Source organism: Pantherophis guttatus, chromosome 7 (assembly GCF_059756535.1).
Source record: "Pantherophis guttatus breed Tessera chromosome 7, ASM5975653v1, whole genome shotgun sequence".
NCBI lineage: Eukaryota > Metazoa > Chordata > Lepidosauria > Squamata > Colubridae > Pantherophis > Pantherophis guttatus.
This window is the reverse complement of record NC_142069.1, coordinates 44,446,885-44,468,967: the sequence shown is the minus strand read 5'-3', so window position 1 is coordinate 44,468,967 and position 22,083 is coordinate 44,446,885. Positions and strand designations below refer to the sequence as shown.

The 22,083-nt window shown below is 39.9% G+C and overlaps 1 protein-coding gene across 2 annotated transcripts in view; it reads left to right on the top strand.

Annotated features, from left to right (window-relative positions):
* Positions 1-22,083, top strand: part of ZDHHC17 (zDHHC palmitoyltransferase 17) — a 55,517-nt gene that overhangs the window by 9,791 nt on the left and 23,643 nt on the right. The window contains exons 2-7 of one of the 2 annotated variants that reach the window (XM_060694649.2): positions 1,700-1,803; positions 3,805-3,927; positions 5,840-5,917; positions 14,290-14,434; positions 15,804-15,868; positions 17,500-17,662. In XM_060694649.2, coding sequence (XP_060550632.1) covers positions 1,700-1,803; positions 3,805-3,927; positions 5,840-5,917; positions 14,290-14,434; positions 15,804-15,868; positions 17,500-17,662 — 678 coding nt within the window. Of the gene's footprint in view, positions 1-1,699; positions 1,804-3,804; positions 3,928-5,839; positions 5,918-12,426; positions 12,779-14,289; positions 14,435-15,803; positions 15,869-17,499; positions 17,663-22,083 lie in introns of those variants that run through there. The other variant, XM_087874087.1, reaches the window with a different exon arrangement.

Here is a 22,083-nt window from a genome sequence, read left to right as displayed (position 1 = left end):
CTTCGTCTAAAAATGTGCTATCTGAACCATTATCTTCTATAGTCTAATAGAGTTCAAACATGAAAAATAGACATTTTATAGTTGAATTCATACATCTTTGATTCTGATAGGTTTTACAATTGTAAACATGTTGGGGAATCTCCATTCTCTATCAGGAATGCACCTGGGATTGATGTCTTATTTGTTAAAAGAAAGTAGCTATTTTAAGCACATTTTAAGACTTGAACACATAATTATTCCAAAATATGTCCCAGGTCAATTACTTGGCAACACAATAGTTCTTTGCATATTAATCAGGTGATATTTCCAACTATCAATATTTAATAGCACCGGTATGTTAATTTGGGGATGTTGTAACTGTACAGGTTTTTTGGTTTGAATTCTCTTTCTTCTATAGATTTATTTCAATTCGCTTCCATTTTCTACTGACTTGCTACCAAGAGTTTTGTGTCAGTATATCCTTTGGAACTCTTTGATGTTGTAATTGGTTACAAGATTTTACAGTTCTCATTTTGAAGGATTCATTCATCTGTATTCGCTCTTTAAACTGGGATTTTCTTGTTAAATTTTCGAATTTGAAAGCATTCAGAGTGAGTAACTAAAACTAGATTATAAAAGTATTCCCACTGTAAATGAGGTACATCTGGGAAGTTTATAAATAATGAACAGGTACAAAGCATAGTACAGTTAGTCTGCTTTTTGTGCCTCATTCTCTCTTACAGGAATATTGCTTTGAGGAAAAAAATAAGAAAAGAGGGACCACTCTGTATGCCTCTTGAACTCTTGAATGAAATGCTGTGTATATATCTAATAATATTAAGTAAAAGAATTGTATATCTTTTCATCTCTTTTTTATGATCATATTTTAAAGTAATTATTTTAATTGTACATCTATTTGTATATTAGCTAGTTTTGTAACTAGAGTTATTAATGCAAACTATATATATGGATATAAATAAAACAGTGGTTACATCAAAATAAGCTACATTGAAACTAATGTGCAATTTTTGCTGAAATTGTTGATGTAAGTGCTTCCTGACTTTGAAGGAAATCTTACAATAGCCGTACGGAAAGCCCAGATTTAGCAACAGTGTGCTTGAATATCGTTTGGGGATTAATAGTGAAAGAGGATTGTTACTCTCATCCAGTTTGTAATCTGTCTGGAAGAAGGGGGTAATCAGTGCCCCACAAACTACATGTAGCCTCTCATATCTCAATTTATGGCATCTATGGCATCATGAGATTACATAATTTCAGCAGTTTGTTGAATAGAAGTCAGGATGGGACCAAGATGCTTTCAGAGAGAAAATGAATTCTATCTCAGCTATTTAAATTACCCTCAAATCAGTCCAAAATCATGCCTATGAAACTCCAGAGTAATACGGTCACATTTATGATGTATCATTTCAGGCTGTTTTAGGGAGAGGGAAGTCTTAAGGATGGCAATGGGAGCAATTTGTTTATTCTCATTTTTATTAATCTTTTAAAAACAGAGGGAAAAAAATGGGCTGTCCTTCTTTAGAAGTCTGGAAACTTGAATTGCAAAAATTACCCATACTTGATCTAGGGATATGAGCTATAGTGGAAAAGAGTATATTGACCTAAATGGATCAGCAGTCTGATTTAGTGGAACTGATACTTTTCTGTTTTAGACATTTTAATATATTTCAAATAGTTTAATAAAACTGCTTCTTTTCAGGAAATCAAATCTCAAGGTCACTATAACCACGGATACAATGAAACTCTTGGGCGCAAAAGCCACGTTGATGATTACAGCACATGGGATATTGTCAAAGCCACACAGTAAGTGTATTTGTTTAGTCAGCATATAGGTATTTGTTTCATTTGGAAATCAACCAATAACCAACCAACCAACCAACAACAATTTTGTATTGTTATGTAATTATGAATGGATGTGATAAAAGCAAAGATTGTTTAGATCTTTTGACTCTTTTGCTCCTAAACAATCTTTTCTACAATACAAAATTAATATTTTAAGTGTTGATTTCCACATGAAACAAATATAGAAATATAGTGCATAGCATTGATGATTTAGTTGTTTACTTTTTATCTAATGATTTTACTTACTTGTTTCTTTTTTATTCTTTGAATAATGATGCTTACTCAGCTGTTACTGTAGGCTACACAATCCCAAACTAGTCCGTCTGCTGGTCAGTTTCAGCGGGCTTCAATTACAATACTGCTTAGCGCCTTAGGAGATTTTGGCAGTCACTCACCAAGCCTCTTCTAGCCTCTTATCTTACCTCTGCTACTAGCATAGGCAGGAGGGGCCATTTAAAAGGAGCAGACAAAGAGTGTTTCTTCCCCTGTGTTACACAACTTGTTCTTCCACAGGTGGTATAAACTGAGTCAATGAAATTGCACATGTTGAGAGTGCACTTTTTAAATCAGGATTGCCAAACTCTGTGTTTTCATTCTGAATGCTTTAGAAATTTAGAAGATTTTATAAATAATGCATTGATGAAGGGTGGAGAAGGAATAGATGAAAGTAATGGTGATGAATAATTATTATCTCCATGATTTACAGATAGTCCTCAAGCTATGACCCTAATGGAGCCTTCCCATTAGGGTCGTAAGTCAAAATTTTGTAAAATGAATTGGACTCATTTTAATGACATTTTTGAAATATGCTCATTAAGCAAATCAACCGGGTCTCTAAATGATTGAAGATTGGGCTTACTGTTTGCTTTGATTCATAAATGACCTCTGCCACCCTTAAGTGAACTGAGAGGCTAGGGAATTTGCCGGGCTCCCCAGCTGGAGCCTCCAGAGGGAATGCTGCTGCCCGCCCATCAGCTGTTCTGGCAAGGCTAGGCGTTCCTTTACTTCTGAACCGCAGCACCTCCAGGCAAGTGCCCAGACTTAAATTGTGATGGGGGTAAAATTGCAGGGTTCCAGGTCGAGTCTTTGGAAAAAACTGCCCACCCATCAGCTGTTCTACAATCTATAGTATTTCACACTAATCCTCAAAGCAAACAAACACAGTACAATTGACTGCAAAGTATCTTTCTGCAAGCAATCTTAAACTGTGTGCAAATGAACAGTACAGTTGTTAGCCAGCCGTTTGTACCTCAAGGACTACTTGTAATTATCTAGTTGCCTCACAACAAAAGACTAACACCCACACACATTTTATGAAAACTAGTTATTGCTTCCTTGTCCTCAAGTAAGTATTGTAATAACAATGAACAGGCATATATGGCAGCTTCATAAAACAAAATAGTTTTTGTGGTAACTTTGATTACTAGCCTAAAAACTTTTTCCTTGTTGTAAAAATGTGAATACGGTAGCAATAACACTTAGACTTATATACCGCTTCATGGTGGTTTACAGCCCTCTCTTAAGCAGTTTTACATAGTCAGCATATTGCTCCCAACAATCTGGGTCCTCATTTTGCCGACCTTGGAAGGATGGAAGGCTGAGTCAACCTTGAGCCGGTATGGATTGAACCCCTGGAAATCGGCAGAATTAGCCTGCAATAACAACATTCTAACCTCTGCACCACCATGGCTCTTAATTCTTAAATCTAATCTTGGTTTACATAATGAAAGTATATAAAGTTTTTATTGATATGTAATATTGATTATGTAGGGCAGAAACAATAATATTTCACCTTGGAAGAACAGGAAAATATGTGCATTGCATTTTAAATGTAGAAGTCATTTGGAAAAAGAAAATAAGAGAGATGTCTCTCTTTTTTCTGTATTCTGTCCAGTGGTGTTCAAATTCAAATATTAAGTTCGATTAATTCAGAATTACTGACTAATTAGACTTTTCTTCAAGGTATGGAATATATGATCGTTGTTGTGAGTTGGTAGAGGCAGGCTATGATGTACGGCAACCTGATAAAGAAAATGTTACGCTTCTCCATTGGGCTGCAATCAACAACAGATTAGATTTAGTGAAGTAAGTGCTACTTTTCTGCGACCATCAGTTTTTAATTTTCGTAATAGGATTTTAACTCCATATTTCTAACATAGTTGGATTAGGCATAAATACATTGTGTAGTCATATACATTAAATAGCAATTAACTGATTGGCCAATGGCTGTAAGAAAAGTTAGTTAGTTTGTTCATTTGTTTGTTTGTTTGTTTGTTTGTTCATTCAAATGGTGACTATTCTTTTTTAGTGTTTTTCCTCTATTGAACTATTTCCTCAATAAATAGTAGTTGATAAAAATATTAATTTAGGGTTGTCTATAGCTTTTGACAGCCATTTTTCAAATACTTATTCTGTAATGGTCAAAACTATAGGTTGCCAATAGTTAAATTTCTATCATTTTAGATTAATAAACTAAAAAAATAGAGTAGCTGTTTCATTTTTTCACTAATAAATGGTATAATTTCCATTTTCACTTTAGTCATTACTGAAACAATATGTAGTGCCTTGAAAAAGCTTAATTTGTTTAGTTTGAAATATAAGGAAAGCTGTATTTAAAGAACAAATGAAGTTTATTTATGTTCATCAAAATAAATGCCTAGTATGGAAAATGAAGCCAAAGGCAAACTGATTAGAGACATTTGTAGAGAATTGTGCCTCTGTCAGGCTAATGGCATGCATTATTTTTATGAGATATTTGAATTATTTGATACTGTCATCTTGAGGATTACCGTCATAAAGTTTAAATAAGAATATTCTAGAACAGAAAATACAAATATAATATTCAATATATTAATACACTTATACACACTATATTATATATAAAATAAATACTAACAGTTTTGGAATTCATACATAATTCATAAAATTTTTGCTTATAAAAGCAACATTTAAATGTGGTTACTTAAAATATTTAAAATCTCTCCAGTCCAGTTTACTTGGCATAACTACAAAATTTCAATCTACTGCTTTTAAATACTATCATCGATGTTCTTTTGTCAGCTGACACCACCTGCAGTCTGCAGTAGATGAAATGGTACATAAGGGATTGGAGAGAAGCCTGTCAGCTACTGTAACTGCTTATGTAGCAATGAAATCAAGACTATTTTTCAGCTTTTTAATAGTCAAGGAGTTCATAAAGAAGTAGGATTGCTATGCACGTTGCTCGGAGAAAGCTTTTTTGTTTTATGAACCTGTATAGTGTTTTTCATTCTAAGATTGCTGGGTAATTTATATTATTAAAATGTAGCATAAAACAACTAAAATGAAACAGAAGCTTTTAAAAAGCTTTTAAAAGCTTAAAAGTCATAGGCACTGAAAAGGTGACAAATTAGGCAAATGGATCACCACAAATGAGAAACTTTCCTGGTGATTATCTCCTTTCACAGTAGGATATGATGCAGAGAAGAACATTGGAGATAAAGTCAGTTTACATGGATTATATGTACATTACCTTTCAAATGTTTAATGCTTCTTGAGCAGTGATTCTGCAAATTACTGTTTGGCCTCCCCACAGTGAATATGGAATTTTTTTAAATTTATTGGCCACCCAACTTCAATGAAGGTCTGCAGTTAGTCTTTGGTTTTTTTTAATCTGATAAAAACTAATGGTAACAGCATGAATGAAGATGCATTTAAAACATTTTTCAGTTAATTTCTCTATATAGTTATGCAAGTAACAGTTTTATTTTAAAAGTTAGTTTTCTGATTAGTCATTGTTTTTTGAGAACTGTATTCACCTTAAATGCACTTTGATTCCCTTAATCTTTTACTATTTAAAAGGAGTATATCATTTACTGATTAATCCAAAACTATAATGAATATAAAATACTGTTTTCCATGTTTATAAAAGCTCTTTTTGTATCCTGCATTTCTTGATGAAAGTGTTACCATTTTCTGTCTTCCTATTATTAGAGTTACATTTATTCTTTGTCTACAGGTACTACATATCAAAAGGTGCTATTGTTGACCAGCTAGGAGGTGACCTGAACTCCACACCACTCCACTGGGCAACTAGGTGGGGAAAATTGGATGTTTTCACATACTTTCATTATTAATTAATGTTTATTAAACAGTTTTGCAACACTACTGCAAATTAAATCCAGCAAGAAAGAGCTGCTGGTTGACATTGAGTTTTTATATCATCTCTGTCAGACTCTGAAAAAGCAGATCTGCAACTTGGACTCACAGCTATTGTTTGCTGGGCAGGTGTAGGCTATAGCTAGGTCAGCATTTGTTTCAGGTTTTTCTTTTTGGTAAATCAACTGCTCCTATCTGTAGCAGAAAGACATACCTAGAATAACTCATATCATCACCACTCATTTGTACTAGTGCAATGTTTAGTGCAGGGCTGCTTTGAAGAACAACTGGAATTCACAGTTGATTTGAAACCTGCCTGTTAGGTTGTAGAGGAAACATTGCCAGGAGCATATTTTACTGAAACCCCTGCATGAGCTTTCAATAAGTTTATGGATGCATTTCAAAATGTTGGTTTCCATTTCTAAAGTCCTGTATAGCTTGGCACTGAGCATTCTCTTGAGCCATATTCTGCAACTGGAACTGACATGACTGACTCAGTTGTCCCAGAGAAGATGTAGGTAATATCCCATTTCCACAAAGGTTGGGGGAGTGATGCACAGAGCTGCTGGTTTTGTAGTAGTACTGGCTTTTTGGACAGCATCCTGATTGACATCTTCAGTGTACAAGTAGTGCTCAATTCTCCATTGAGAGTGGAGACAGCAGCCAGGATGGGTAGCAGCAGCCAATCAGCATGAAGGACTGAGTCTATCAATCATCAAGTCCCGCCCTTGTTGCCGGGCAGACCCGCTTTTGACTCAGTCCTTCAGCTTGATCTGGCGTGTGGGTCTTTAGCTCTACCTTTTTTCTGGCTATTTAGCTCTATTTGGATGGTTTCTCTGGCTTTTTGACTTTGGACTTCTAGACTACTGTTTTCCTCTATTCCCCCTTATCGGTTGGATCGACTCTCGGACTGCTTAACGACATTGCATGTGGTATTCAGCTTTCTACTTGCCCTTCTCCACAGGATGTTATTCCTGAGTTTAGTACCCCTGGGGGGGGGGCGCTTGCCTTCCTTATTGATTTGCCTGGGCTTGGAGGCTTCCCAGAGGGACTAACTCTGCTTGACGGCCGTTTTAGCCTCCGTTGCAAATTGGGTGGCAAAAGATTATTATCGGCAAGTCGCGGTGGCCATTTTGTTTCCCTTTGCTCGCCCTCTGCAATTTCCATCGTTGGAGCCTGCGACGGCCATTTTGACTGCCCTCAGTAGGTCCTAGCTTCAGAGTAAGGGCGGCGGCCATTTTTTTTGCTTCTTTCAACTCTGAGGTCTCCTTGCCAACAGAAGGTTTAGCTTCGGAGTAAGGGCGGCAGCCATTTTGTTTGCTTCTCTCAACACTGAGATCTCCTTGCCAGCAGAAGGTTTCGCTTCGGAGTGAGGGCGGTGGCCATTTTGACTGCTACTTTCATCGTTTCTGGCCTCAATTTGATAAGCCTCACCTTTTGTTCTGCTCTGCTTCTGATTGACGGCTCTTAAAGTTACTGGACTTGTTGGATCACAGGAATAGTGGAGCTTCTGCTTCCATTTAGTGGCCAAGCTATTTGGATCCCCTTTGCACTTCCTGCCAGGGTGTTATTGCCTCATCAAGTGCCTCATTGGAGCAAAATTTGACTTCGCGCCCCCTGGCTCTTTTGCACTGTGAACTTGCAAAACGCTTACCAGAGGAGTTTTTACGCTCCCTTATTGTCTTGGCCTGCTCACATTGACTTTGTGGCCTTGTGGAGCTTCCTGCGCTCCCTTTGCTGTTGCACGTGAGCTCCTTGCCAGCCATTATGCCGAAGGCGCTGGCAAAGTTAAAGCACGGCCGTAAGGCCGGAGCTGCTGAAAGTGGTCGCCCAGACCCTCAGTCTGCTGACCAGCCTTTAGCTCGGGAGGCCTCTCAGGAGCCATCCCCAGCTTTACACGCGTCTAACGCCCGTCGTAAGTCTGATAAACAGGTCTTGATTTCCAGAGCTGAAAAAAGAAGGGACAAAGTTTTGAAAAAATTATGCGACAAGGCCTGCGCTGATCTTACCTGCGCTGTCACTCAGCCTTCTGCCGTGGGGGTGACTCCGGCTCCGGCGACTACTTCTTGTCCGGTCACGCCTGATCAAATGTCGCTCCAGGATTGTCCAGTTACCATCTCTACTGCGGACCTCTGGGGATCTGAGACCTCTGGCCAGCCGGTTTCCTCGAATCCGGAGCCTCCACGGGGCTCTTCTCTGCCTCCTCCTCCGGCATCCTCCGACCCTGAGCCTGTGCCCGTGCATGTTCCTGGACAGCTGTCCCCGGACCAGATCCAACGCATGATTGAGGCGGCGGTGCAGTGATCTCTGGCCGCCCGTTCCTGCCTTTCCAGCCGTGCGGGTTCTGTGAGATCAGCTTCTCCCGTTTCTCTGGAACGGTCGGCACCTGAAAGGGTACAGCACAGGGCTCCTAATTCTCCTTCCTACTCTCATTCTAGTCAGCCTTCGGCCTTGGCGGATGCTGAGTACAGCGACTCGGGTCTCTCAGACAATGATAATCTTCCACTGGACCAGCCCTCCTTTACGAGGTTGTTTCCACAATCATTATTCAAGTCGCTACTGTTTAAGGCCGTTTCCACGGTTTGTATGTCCTCTCCAGTCGTGGATCCAGTGCCCGCCTCTTCAGCTGACTCGTTGGACCCCATGTTTGCCGAACCTGCTAAACCAACTATATCTATGCCGACTCCACCGCTCTTCTTGGACACAGTAAAGCGACAGTGGTCTTCTCCAACTCTGGCTGTCCTGCCTTCGGCCAACGACCGAAAGAACTTTCATGTGGCTACGGATTTGGACTCCATCCTTCAAATTCCCTCTGTCGACGCTCCCATCGTCGCCTTACTGCCTAATGTCAACGTCCCTGGGGATCCGGATGAAGCATTACGCCCGGACGAACGTCGATCAGACTTAGTCCTACAACGAGCACATCAAGGATCCGCCTGGGCTATTCGAGCTGCAACCACGGCTTCCTTTTTTAACCGTACTACTCTGCTCTGGTTGTGGCAGCTGCAGGAAAAATTGCCGCCTGATGACCTGCGGATCAAGCAGGACCTTAACAAAATTGTGGCTGCCCTGCAGTTTTCAGCGGACTCTTCCTTAATTGCCGCCCGTTTCACTTCTAAGGCCCTGGCTTCCTCTGTGGCTGCCCGCTGTTTAGTGTGGTTGCGTCACTGGCAGGCTGACGCCAGACATAAATGGCGCCTAGCCTCGGTTCCCTTTGGGGGTGCCAGATTGTTTGGGGACGCCTTGGATCCGTTTCTCACTGAAACGAGAGACAAAAAGAAGATTTTGTCACCTGTGTTTCGCAGGGGGGAGTCCCGTTTTTCCCCTTACACCCCTCGTTCTCAGTTTAGAGGTAATGATGCGGGTGGGTCTTCCTCCTTTGGGTCTCCTCGGCCTTCCACTAACTTTAATAGGTTCCGGGGTTCTCAGGATAGATCAGTTCGGGGTAGGCCCTTTGTTTCTAAACGGCCCTTTCGGGGGGGAGGAGGTCGTTCCTACTGGCACCGGTGCTAGTTGCATCTCAGGTCCTCCCATAGGTGGCAGATTGGCTCTCTTTGCTGCCTCTTGGGAGAGATCCATTTCCGATAGATGGGTCCTGGCCACCTTAAAATCTGGTTTGGCCATTGAATTCCTTTCCCCTCCTCCGAGTGTCTTTGTTTGCTGTCCGATTTCTCGTAATCTGGAAAAACGGGTCCTTATGGACGCTGCGGTTCAGCATCTCCTTTCCATCAGGGCTATCCAACTTGTTCCCCCTGATCAATGGGGTACGGGATTCTATTCCCGGGTTTTTCTGGTGCCTAAGTCCTCGGGGCGGTGGAGACCCATTCTGGACCTTAAAAGGTTAAATCGGTATGTAGTATACCGAAAATTCAAGATGCAATCTTTAAAATCCATTCTTGACGGCGTTAGGAGGGGCGATCTCCTTTCTTCGATAGATCTAACTGAGGCCTCTTTGCATATCCCAATTTGTCATTCCCATAGGCGTTATTTGAGATTTTTTTACGGGGGGTCCATTATCAATACAGGGCCTTACCCTTTGGCCCCTCCTCTGCCCCCCGTACCTTTACTAAGGTATTAGCAGCCTTAGCTGCTTACTTCAGGGTTCGTTCGGTTAGATTACTTTGCTACCTGGACGATATTCTTGTTTTGTCCTCGTCCCTCCAACAGGCTACCCGGGATCTCCAGCTCACTCTGGAGACTTTGGCTTGTCATGGCTTTTCAATTAATCTTGAGAAGAGCACTTAATTCCCTGTACCTCCCTGGTCCATTTGGGGGCCCTTATTGACTCTGTCCAGGGGAGGGTTTTTCTTTCTTCAGAGAGACAGGATAGTCTGCGAGGGTTGATATCTAGGATTGAAAGGTGTCGTGCTGTTTCCCCTTACGTTCTTTCCCAATTCTTGGGGAAGATGATTTCGGCCATAACCATTGTTCCCTGGGCTCAGCTCCACGCCCGGGAGCTTCAATGGTTTCTTTTACCTTTACAGAAGGTGGGCAGGGCCACATCATCCAGGCCGATTCCTGTTCCCTCAGCAGTTCGCAAGTCCCTCAGGTGGTGGACGTCGCCGGCTCTGTCGGCCGGCTCCCTCTTCTTCGAACCTCAATGGGTGGTGATCACCTCGGATGCCAGTCTTCACGGCTGGGGGGCTCATTGCCAGGGGCAGATAGCTCAAGGAACTTGGACCGTCCAAGAAGCCGCCCGTCCAATCAACTGGCTGGAATTGCAGGCTGTCTTCCTGGCTCTCCGAGCCTTCTGCCACCTGGTGTCCGGTGCACACGTTCTGGTGCTCACGGACAATGTCACTGCCAAGGCACACCTCAACAAATTGAGAGGCACCAGGTCGAAGTCTCTGCTTTCCGTGGCGCTGAAGTTAGGTCTCTGGGTGGAACGCCATCTCAGCTCCCTTCGCGCAGAACACATTTCTGGAACCAGCAATACTCAGGCGGATTGGCTGAGTCGTCAACAGGTGGACAATGTGGAGTGGCAACTTCATCCTCGCATTTTTCAAGATCTGATTCATCACTTCGGCGTTCCTGTGGTCGACCTCTTTGCCATGCACCTGAATGCCCAGCTACCTCTCTTCTTCGCCCGATACCCGGAGTATTAGGCCGTTGCCATGGATGCTCTGCGATCCCCTTGGCCACGGGGTCTCTTGTACGCCTTTCCTCTGACCTCGCTAATTCCCAAGGTCATTCGCAAGATCCTGACAGAGCAGGCGGAGGTGATATTGTTGGCTCCCCACTGGCCTCGGAGGCCTTGGTTTTCGGACCTTGTGTCTCTGTCAGTCGCCCCTCCTTGGCGTCTTCCGCTCGATCAGGACGTTCTCACTCAAGGTGCCTTGTTTCACCCAGACCTGCCTTGGCTCAGTCTGACTGCCTGGCGGTTGAGCGGCGATGTCTGAGTGACACACACATTCCAGGCAACGTGATTCGGATTATTCAGGCCTCCCGCCGCCCTTCGACAGACCGAGTTTACTCGGCTACCTGGCGGGCTTTCTGCTCGTGTTGTGCCCGTCATGATGTGTCTCCCCTTCAGGCATCTATTGTGGACGTGTTGGTGTTCCTTCAGGAGGGCTTCTCGGAGGGCCTTTCACCTAACACCTTGAGACGCCAGGTGGTGGCTATCTCCTCAGTACTTCACTGTGGTTCTCTCTCGTCCTTGGCACAACATCCTCTGATCCGCCGTTTCCTCTGGGGTGCTTCTAACATGTCTCCTCCAGTATTGCACCGCTATCCTACTTGGGACTTACCATTGGTTTTGAACTCGCTTATGGGTCTTCCTTATGAACCTTTGTGGACAACGAGCCTCTGGTTGTTATCCTGCAAGGCCTTCTTGGTGGTCATAACTTCAGCCCGCCGTATTTCAGAGATTGCCGCCTTGTCAATTCGCTCTGATCTTTGCGTGTTTCATGCTGACCGTGTGGTGTTCCGACTGGACCCTAGTTTCATCCCAAAGATCAACTCTGTGTTTCATCGCTCCCAGGAGCTCATATTACCTAACTTCTGTCCCAGACCGTCTCATCCTCGGGAACGCCGTTGGCACACCTTGGACGTCAGGCGAGCTCTGCAAATATACCTAAAGAGAACGGCTGGGGTCCGCCGTTCAGAGTCGATGTTTGTATCCTTCTTACCTGTCTCCCTGGGTCTCCGAGTGACGGCTTCTACGATCGGTCGTTGGATTCGACAGACCATTGCTTCGGTCTACGACTTCCGTTCTCTTCCATGACTGGCACGTGTAACAGCGCATTCCACCCGCAGTGCATCCACGTTGGCAGCCTGGTCTACTCAGGCTTCATTGTTGGAAATTTGCCGGGCGGCTACGTGGGCTTCACCTGTTCCCTTTATTCGGCACTATAAAATTGACTCATTTGCATCAGCAGAAGCTGCGTTTGGTAGGCAGGTGTTGCAACAGGTTGTTTCTGGGGAGGACGTTTTGCACCAGCCTGGTCCCACCCTGACTTCGGGACAGTGAACTGGGGTATGTCCCATCCTGGCTGCTGTCTCCACTCTCAATGGAGAAGGGGTGTTGGTCCTACCTGATACGCTCCTTCTCGTTGAGTGGAGACAGCAGCCAGACCCTCCCCTTGGTGTTTCGTCAGTCTGGTGCTTCTAACTTTCTTCTTATGAACTTTGTTCTTCGTCTCCCACACGTCGAGTCTATCTCTTCAGTTCTTCGCCAAAAGCGGGTCTGCCAGGCAACAAGGGCGGGACTTGATGATTGATAGATTCAGTCCTTCATGCTGATTGGCTGCTGCTACCCATCCTGGCTGCTGTCTCCACTTAACGAGAAGGAGCGTATCAGGTAGGACCAACGCCCCTTTACAACCATTCTTTTAGTGACCACTTGAAGTTATAAGAACACTGAAAAAAGTAAATTATGACCAGGTTTCACATGATCGTTGCAGCATCCCCATAGCCACTTGATCAAAATTCAGGCGCTTTGCACCTGGCATGTACTGTATTTTTTGGAATATAAATCGCACCTTAGTTTTGGGGGAGGAAAATAAGAAAAAAGCTGATTGGTGGGTGAATCGGCCTCCCAGAATAACCCCAATCAACTGTTTCCAGAGGTAAATTTTAGCAACAGGTTCCTTGGTTGTGAGCTCTGTGCTTTGCTTTTTTTTTCTGCCTCTGAAACTTCTGAAACTCTGTTTCAGAAAAAACTTTTTTTCTGCCTCTGAAAGCCTCTGAAACAGAGCTTCAGAAAAAAAGGCTTTTTTTCTGAAGCTTCTTTCAGAGGCTTTTTTCCTGAAGCTTCTTTCAGAGGCTTTTTTTCTGAAACTTCTTTCAGAGGCTTTTATTCTGAAGGACTATCTGTACTCTGTTCAATCTCCTTTCTTTGGTATTGGTATGTAGATTAACTTCTTCCGATCTGTTGGTTATTGTGTCATTCTCCAGATTTGTTAACATAGTTTGACCTGATTCTTCTTTTGTTGCTTGCCATATTATTTTAGATAAAAGCCTTTCAGAGGCTTTTTTTCTGAAGCTTCTTTCAGAGGCTTCTTTCAGCCTCTGCAATCTCTGTTTGTGAGGCTGGGTGAGGCTACATTCGGAGTATAAGACGCACCCAGATTTTCACCCTCTTTTTGGGGGGAAAAGGTGCGTCTTATACTCTGAAAAATACGGTATTTATGACAGTTGCACTGACCCAGGGTCATGTAACCTTCCCTACTAGCTTCCAACAAGCCAGATTTGTTTAATGACTGCACGATTCACTTAGCTCTAGTGATTCATTTTACTGAGGCAAAAAAGTCATAAAATGGGGCAAATCATGCTTAACGGCTGCCTTGATTAGCAACAGAAATTTTGGACATTCTTGAGGTTGTAAGTCTAGGACTCCCTGTATTTATTTTAGAAGACACTGAAAGTAGATGCTCCAAAGAGTAAGTAGCTGCCAGTTGGGTTCTTCTGTTACTGCTGAGTTTGTTTCGGTTTTAGTTTGGGACATTGACATTTATGTGTTATTTTATGCATATTTACCATGGTTTTTAAAAATTATGCACTGTATATTTAATAATTGTTAGAAGTCTTAGCAAATATGGATTTTTCCTTATCTGACATATTAAGGACTTGGAATAGCATAAAAATTGTTCAGTCAAGTTGTTCAGCTGGCTAAATAAAGGTAAAATTCTCACTTTCAAGAAATATGAAGTTAGCAACATTTTTGAAATTGTTACCTAGGATGATTTTGAGAACAAATGATCTTGTAAATAGATAGACTTAAATAAGTTTGTATTTCTCCTCTACGTGAAATAATTTACAAATAAAGGAAAAGCTACATTACAAAATTTAATGCTGTTTTTATTGTTTTAGACAGGGTCATTTATCAATGGTTGTACAGCTTATGAAATATGGTGCAGATCCATCATTAATTGATGGAGAAGGATGTAGTTGTATTCATTTAGCAGCCCAGTTTGGACATACATCTATTGTTGCTTACCTAATAGCCAAGGGACAGGTATGTACATTTGTTTCATAACTTTAGGAGTGACAATTACATATTCACATGTATTTTATAATTGCATTTCTGAGATTATGCAGTACTATGCATAACTTCCTGGGTATAATTCTTTGAAGTCAACAGAACTTACCACTGAATAGTTGAATATAGTACTAGTAAATTGTTTTATATTATCTAAATGGACTCAATTGCAAATAGGGAATTTAATTGGTTTAATTGGAGATAATACTTAGAAGCCTATGGTTATTCACCCTTACAACCTATAACACCCTCCCGACTCTCTCCCCCATCCCATTTTGCTGGAATCCTGCAAGGCTTGGGCCTCCATTCCACGCAGCCATTACATCTCACACTTACCTTTCCAGACCTTAGGTTGTGGAAGTAGGCAGACCATGTATCCTTGGCCTGTGCAGCAACGATCCAAATGTGGCCACTATTTTGTCCCGTCTGTTTGTGGGCAGGACAAAATGGACACCAGAATTTGCTGCATTTTGCTGCCTTCGAGAGATCTGCACAGTTCTGCTGAAAGCTTCTGCAACAGTTGGTAAGGTAGAAGAACAAAGTAGTTTGTCCCCGGGCTATGTGGCAGCGACCAAAATGCAGCCACCTTTTTGTCCCCACTCACAAATGGACACGTTTCACATAACGACGGCCATGACATACAACCCTAATGGGCAGGCTCCATTACAGTCGTATCTCGAGGACTACCTGCATAAAATTCAGGTATTCCTCAACTTACAGCAGTTCATTTAGTGACTGTTCAAAGTTACAACGGCACTGAAAAATATTACTTATCGGCATTTTTCACATGACCATTGCAGCATTCCCATGGACATGTGATCAAAATTCAGATGCTTGACAACTGACTCGTATTTATGTCAGTTGCAGTGTCCCAGGGTCACGTGATTACCTTTTGTGACTTTATGACAAGCAAAGTCAATGGGGAAACCAGATTCACTTAACAACCGTATTACTAACTTAATAGCTGCAGTGATTCACTTAACAACTGTGGCAAAAAAGGTTGTAAAAAGGACCAAAATTCACTTAACAAATGTTTTACTTGGTGCCAGAAATTTTGGATTCAATTGTGGTCGTAAATTGAGGATTATTTGTAATTTCATTTACAGAAATGACTGACCTAAAACAGTAGATGGTGCTCTTACACCTACAACAAACTGTTGTAGGTGTAAGAGCATGCACACAAAATTGTTTAATATAATCTGCAAAAATATAAAACCTTCAGTCAACATCTAAAATACTTCATAATAGCATAGTATTATACTGTCTTAGTTTCCTTCAGAGGAGGTATCCAGATGTTTTCCCTTGGTATTCTCTTTTTATATGTGATTATTTCTGTTTTCATCAGGATGTTGATATGATGGATCAAAATGGAATGACACCTTTAATGTGGGCAGCTTATAGAACACACAGGTAATTTGCTCATTTAAGATTAAACCTCTGGGTCGTTATTTTTAACATTCCAATAGCATACATAACATAAAATAAGTTAGAATTTTGTATTCTTAAATATTATTTGAAAGAAATAGTTCATACTTCACAGATGCATAGCACTCTTCTACTGTCCATTAAGGTAGTTCAACAAAGCTAGCAAACTCAGGAAAAAAGAGCCACTTTCAAGAAAAATATTGCCAATAGGGTAACATAACAAAATTTGAAAGCCTGTCAAAGCAGTTGTCATGCTCAACTTAACATAATTAAGGTAAAGTTTTTTCTTACAGTATACCTGCCCATGCCAGCTCTAGTCTCTATGAGCTGATAAGTCTATTTTACATCATTCTTGTTTTTTCTTCTGCTGTTTCTTGGTCTGTTTGATATTCTGTCACATTTTTAGAGCAACAGGATCTTTTTTCAAGTTTGCATAGAAACCTGAAAAAGTATTTCTGCTTTAATGAATAGCTGAGAAATACACAAGGATTGATCTACTGCATATCATCTACATTATTATATTGATAATACTTAGCTCTTGCTCCTTATTATCCAGTTCCAAGGAAATATTCAATAGCTTGGACATCATTGAACTGTAATGACTAAACAAGGAAAAGAACATGAAATTAAATCCAGACAACATGGCAGTTCTATTGATAAATACCGAAATAGATTGTGGGACTGAGGAAATGAATTAATGTCACTGAACAGCCCAGATTTGGCAGTATACAGTGATGATCAGACCAATGATAAACTGTATTTCTCCATTGTAATTGTATTCTCAGAACAGCTAGGAAAACTGACTGCTTGCCCCTGAATCATGTTTGGAAGACACTTCACAGATAAAATTCCTGACATTTGATCCAGCTTTTGGACAGTCTAGTGCAGGGGTGTCAAACTCGCGGCATCACGTTGCCGTCACATGACGTTTCATGAAATTTTTCCCTTTGGAGAGCTGGGGTGGGCGTGACCTGTGCGTGATGCATCCAGCCCGTGGGCTGCCAGTTTGACACCCCTAATCTAGTGCCATGACTAGAGCAATATTTTGTAAGATCATATGAGACTTGAATTAGTGAAGTTTGAGAAAAAGGATAAAACTCTCAATGACATGAGGTTAGCTTTCACTAAAATGGATCCATGCCCAGTTTGGATCTTTCAAGAAATTAGATGGGGTGAATATAGCTTGATTCAAGAAGAGATAAATACCTCTTTTGTGAAAGATGCTACATAGTTATTGTCAAAGTATTCAGTGTGCACTTCTGTTTAAGAATCTTCGACAATTTCTACTCAATTTGTAGTCTCCCTTTTTAGGGAAGTTTATAGAGAAGATGATAGGACTTCAGTTACAACAGATTATCAGATGGCCATGATATTTTTCAGGACTGCTTCTGAGGGTTGGGTTCTGCTTTGATAGTTCTGCTTCTTCATGCATGGGTGGTTCCAGTGAATGGAGTTGTTATGGTTGTGACCAGTAATAAATCACTCATTTGTATTTTAATTAATTTAGAAACCAACCTGATCCAGTCTGAAAGAATATATACTCTTTCGCCAAGGAATTTTGATCTAAATGAACATAATATGTCTTTGTTTATATAATGATTTTGTTAATTTTCCAGTGTGGATCCTACTCGGTTGCTGCTTACTTTTAATGTTTCAGTGAATTTGGGAGACAAATATCATAAGAATACAGCATTACACTGGGCAGTTCTAGCAGGAAATACTACAGTGATTAGTCTACTGTTAGAGGCTGGAGCTAATGTTGATGCCCAAAATATCAAGGTAAGTCTGTCTTCATGTAGTAGAAATTTCACATTTTGTTGGTTATTTTTTTAATAAGAACAAGATTCAGTTCCAACATATACATTCAGTAAAAACTCTTTTCTGCATTACAGATACTTTTGGCTCTTTCCCCATATCCAATGCCTGGTGTTCATTTTGCTTTTCAACTGTTTAACTCTCCATGGAAATTCCCTCCATCCCTTTGTTGTGGTCACAGATTTACTATTTACTTGTTTTTTTTTCTTTGAGTTACCTTGTCTCTTGTATTATACAAACATAGCCCCATATCTTCTAGGACTGCTTTCATCTTCTGTCACTGTCTGCCTTATATTTAATACCATTGCTTTATCTGTGGCATGATTTCCAATCTTATGAAATCAGTGCTAAAGAGTATATAAATGCTTCATTAAAATCTCCTTTGACTTAACATTTTCTACTGCCCATTCCTCCACTGAGTATTATTTTTTGAGATATTCAGAGATCCCCAATACTTTGGGGAGTGGTTAACATATTTGGAATTTTGAGAGCATGTCCTGATATTGTCACAAAATTGCTACCATGATAGGTATGGCAAGTCACAAAACTGTTTTTCCGCAAGGCAAACAAGTGTGGCTGGTTTCCTTTGCCCAGAGATCTCAGCTTAACATCTCAGTTTAATTTAGCTATTTTTTCTGGATAGATAGGTACTCTTTCAAACCAAGCACTGAACTGCAAACAGCAATCATTTCATTCTCTAAGAATATTTTTTGAAATACTGTAACTACAGACACACTGTTTAGATCTATGAAAATAAAGTATTCATATATTTATTAAAGAAAAAGCAAAGTCGCCTGTAACATCTTGAAAACTTCTTAATGTTGTTATTAATGTAAACTTTTGTGGGACAATATTTACTTCGTTAGATTGTTTTTTTCATCAGACCTTGTAACATCATTCTGATTAATCTTTAAGGTCCTGTGAGACACTAGTTTTGTTGTTAATTTTGTTAATTGCAAAAGCCTAATAAAGCCATGGATAGATTTATCTAAAAATAGTTTCCATAGTCTGGAACATCTTTGCTTTCTCTTCATTAAATGGCAAGCAGCAGTTGGTTATGAACTAACATTTACATGTTTTGTTTTTTGAAAACTGCAAAGTAATGAATAGATAGAAAATCCTATACAGAATTTTGTGGAACCTTAAAAATGAATACAGATACTATAACCTATATTTTCATCAATTGTTTTCAGTGAAGTGAATGTAAGGCACAGAAGCTTGGGATTTAACAAATTAATCTTTACTAAGCACAGTTTTTCTTGTGCTTTTGCTGCAGCAAGCTGACAAATTCAGGTATATAGTTACTTGTTTTATAATTTATGGAAAAGGGAGAAGATAACTTAGAAAGGCCTGCAATGTCTGGACAATGGCAATTCCAGAGGAAAAAACAGAGTAAATTTTTCTTCAATAAGGGCATAAAAAATATTATTCAGCAATTTGAGCTGAATATTCTCAAATGAGATATAAAAAATTAAAAGATATTTTTCAGAGTTTTCAGAAGTATCCCTTCAAAGGCATATTGGATACTTGCTTCTTTATAGCTGAATGCTAAATATTGTTTACCTTCCAGTCAGTAAAATAAAAGAAATTATGTTTCTGTGTCTTGTGAAAGGGTGAAAACCCAGAAACTCAGGGTGAAAACCCAGAAACTCTTTGTGCTTTCTGTGGTTGAAATACTCAAGCACATGTTCCAAACTCATGCATTCCTTATTTTTTTTCTGTTTCCCCCCCTATTTTTTTTAATTAATCCAGGGGAATGGGGAATGAGTAATGGAAGATGATTTATTACATCTTCTGCACTGTAATCTGGCATGATGTATGGTTTACTTTCAACCACCTGTGTTTGTGTTTTAATACTAGAAACTTTTTTTTAGAATGCTGATTTTGTGTAATGTAAGTGTACCTTATATAAGGGTGTTAGGTGAAAAACTTAGATTCAGATGTGTCCACAATAATAGAAGCTCACTGAATTCTTTGGCTCAGTCACTGTCAGCCTGGCATACCCCATAAGTTTAGTTTACTTTATTGTCATTACACCTTGTACAATGAAATTAAATGCCATCTTCAGTGTACATTATACATAAAAAATAAAACAAAAGCACACATCCTTCACATTCTATACAATTGAATTAAAACCCCCTGATATTGCATTAATATTGCACTATACGGTAGAATTCAATATAGTTACTGCTCTGGGATAGAAGCTGTTTTTCAGCCTATTTGTCCTTGTTTTTATTATCCTGTACCATCTGCCAAATGGTAATAGTTCAAAAAAAGGGTGCCCAGGATGAGATATTGTACATTGCCTTAGTGGACCTCCAAAGAATGTGGAATAAAATAAATAATTTTTAATTATGTATCTTATTACCCTCAGATCTTCATGCCAGTGTCAAAGTCTTATGCTGTTAAAAGAACCTGTTTTGTCACCATTCCAAAGAAGCCAGATAATGATGGCCAACTTTAAAGCCCTTCTGAGGTTCTGGTGTAGCAAGTAGGAATTCATATAGCATCACCAAGAATGTTTATTAGTGTTAGGAGGAAGGTTGAAAATTGAAAATGATCCAGTATTCAATAATAATGGGCAAAGCATATAATTTAGAAACAGAATATTCTAGATAACTCCTAACTATTGCATTTCTTCATGTCTATCTGGTTATTTGGGAGATTAGTCTGTTACTCTTCTGGGAATAAATCTTCTAAAATTGGAGGTATGTTGTAGTATTGCATATGTTCTGTCTAAGGTAGACTTCATTTGAAAGAAAACATGGCAGTAAGTTTAGATCTGCTGGTATTTGAGATATATGACTTTTTTATATTAACTTTTTAAAAAGTGCCTTTTTTCTTATCCAATTTAATGAGAGATGTGGGTTTAATGTTTTTATTTTTAAAAGGGGGAAATGGTTTAGAACAGTTTATCTAATATTGAAAGGGAAATGGATATAAAGGGCAGCTTTGAGTCCTATAAAATTAGTATAATTGTACCTTTCCAGGTTTTTTTTTGTTTTACAGAATAGAAATTACCCACTTTGAAGCTCTGATCAAAAGATCAATTAGAAATCCTACATGAGGACAGTAAGTGGGAAAGTACTGCTATGCTCAGGAGTGCTGCAGTAGGTACATTGTGGTGTATTAGATGAGCAGTAGCTTCATCATCTTGGTCAATTCATCTAGCCTTATCTGATTCTGATGCAACATCACTTGGTTCAGATACTAGAGCAAGTAACTCACCACTTGATCCTTCAGTAGAGTTACAGGATGATTGATAATTATTGGTTCTTTGTCGGTTTGGAAATAGGAATAGACTTTTTCTGTCATGCTTTTTGATTGATTATGTGCCATCACGGCATTTTCAACTTTAATGATCACATTGATAGATTTTCTTCATTATGATCTGTCTCATCTCCACTGAGTCCATCCACCTTGCTGCTGGTTGTCTATACTCTTTCCTTCCACCTTTCCCAGCATTAAAGCTTTCTCTAGGAAGCTAGGTCTTCACATAATTTGTCTGAAGTAGGATAATTTGAGTCTGGTCATTTGCACCTTGAGTGAGAACTCTGCATTGATTTGTTTGCTGATACATTTGTTTGTTTTCTTGGCTGTCTCCAGTATTTTCAGGAGTCGTCTTCAGCACCAGAGTTAAAAAGCATCAATATTCTTCGCATCCTGGTTCTTCAAAGTCCAACTTTCACTTCCATTGAGTGTTGCAAGGAATTTCACGGCTTGTATGATTCTGATCTTTGTAGGCAGAGAATATTTTTTACAAGGCATATATGGCTGTTCCATCTAATGCAAGTCTGCAGTGTATTTTTTAAATGCTTGTTCCTTTATTGTTGAAAGTTGATCTAAAAGGCAAAAGTCATCCACCATTGATATTGTCATTACTAATTCTAAGACTAGTTATTCTACCCATTGTCATTCGTTTAGTCCATATATATATATATATATATATATATATATATATATATATATATATATATGTCTTTGGTTATTCGGGTCTTCTCCCACGTAAAATTGGAAGTGTCTTGGCGACGTTTCGACGAAGTCTCATTCGTCATCTTCAGGCTGGTGTTCTCGGCTTCGTGCTTCCAGGAGCAATATATATAAATATATATATATTTATTTATTTACTTTGCTCCTTAACATTTATCACTAGAGCTTGAAAATCCTTTGTATTTTTCATTACCAGAATAGTGCCATCAGCGTAATGCAGGTTATTGATATTACTCCTTTACCAACTTGGAGCCAATCTGTTTCTCTGTGTTCTGTTAATGCTTTGGTTTCCTGACCCGTATATAAGTTTCTAATGCGGACAATGAATGTTCTGACATGCACATTTTTCTAATCATGTTCCACAGCTTGATGTGATGGTCACAGTCAAAAGCATT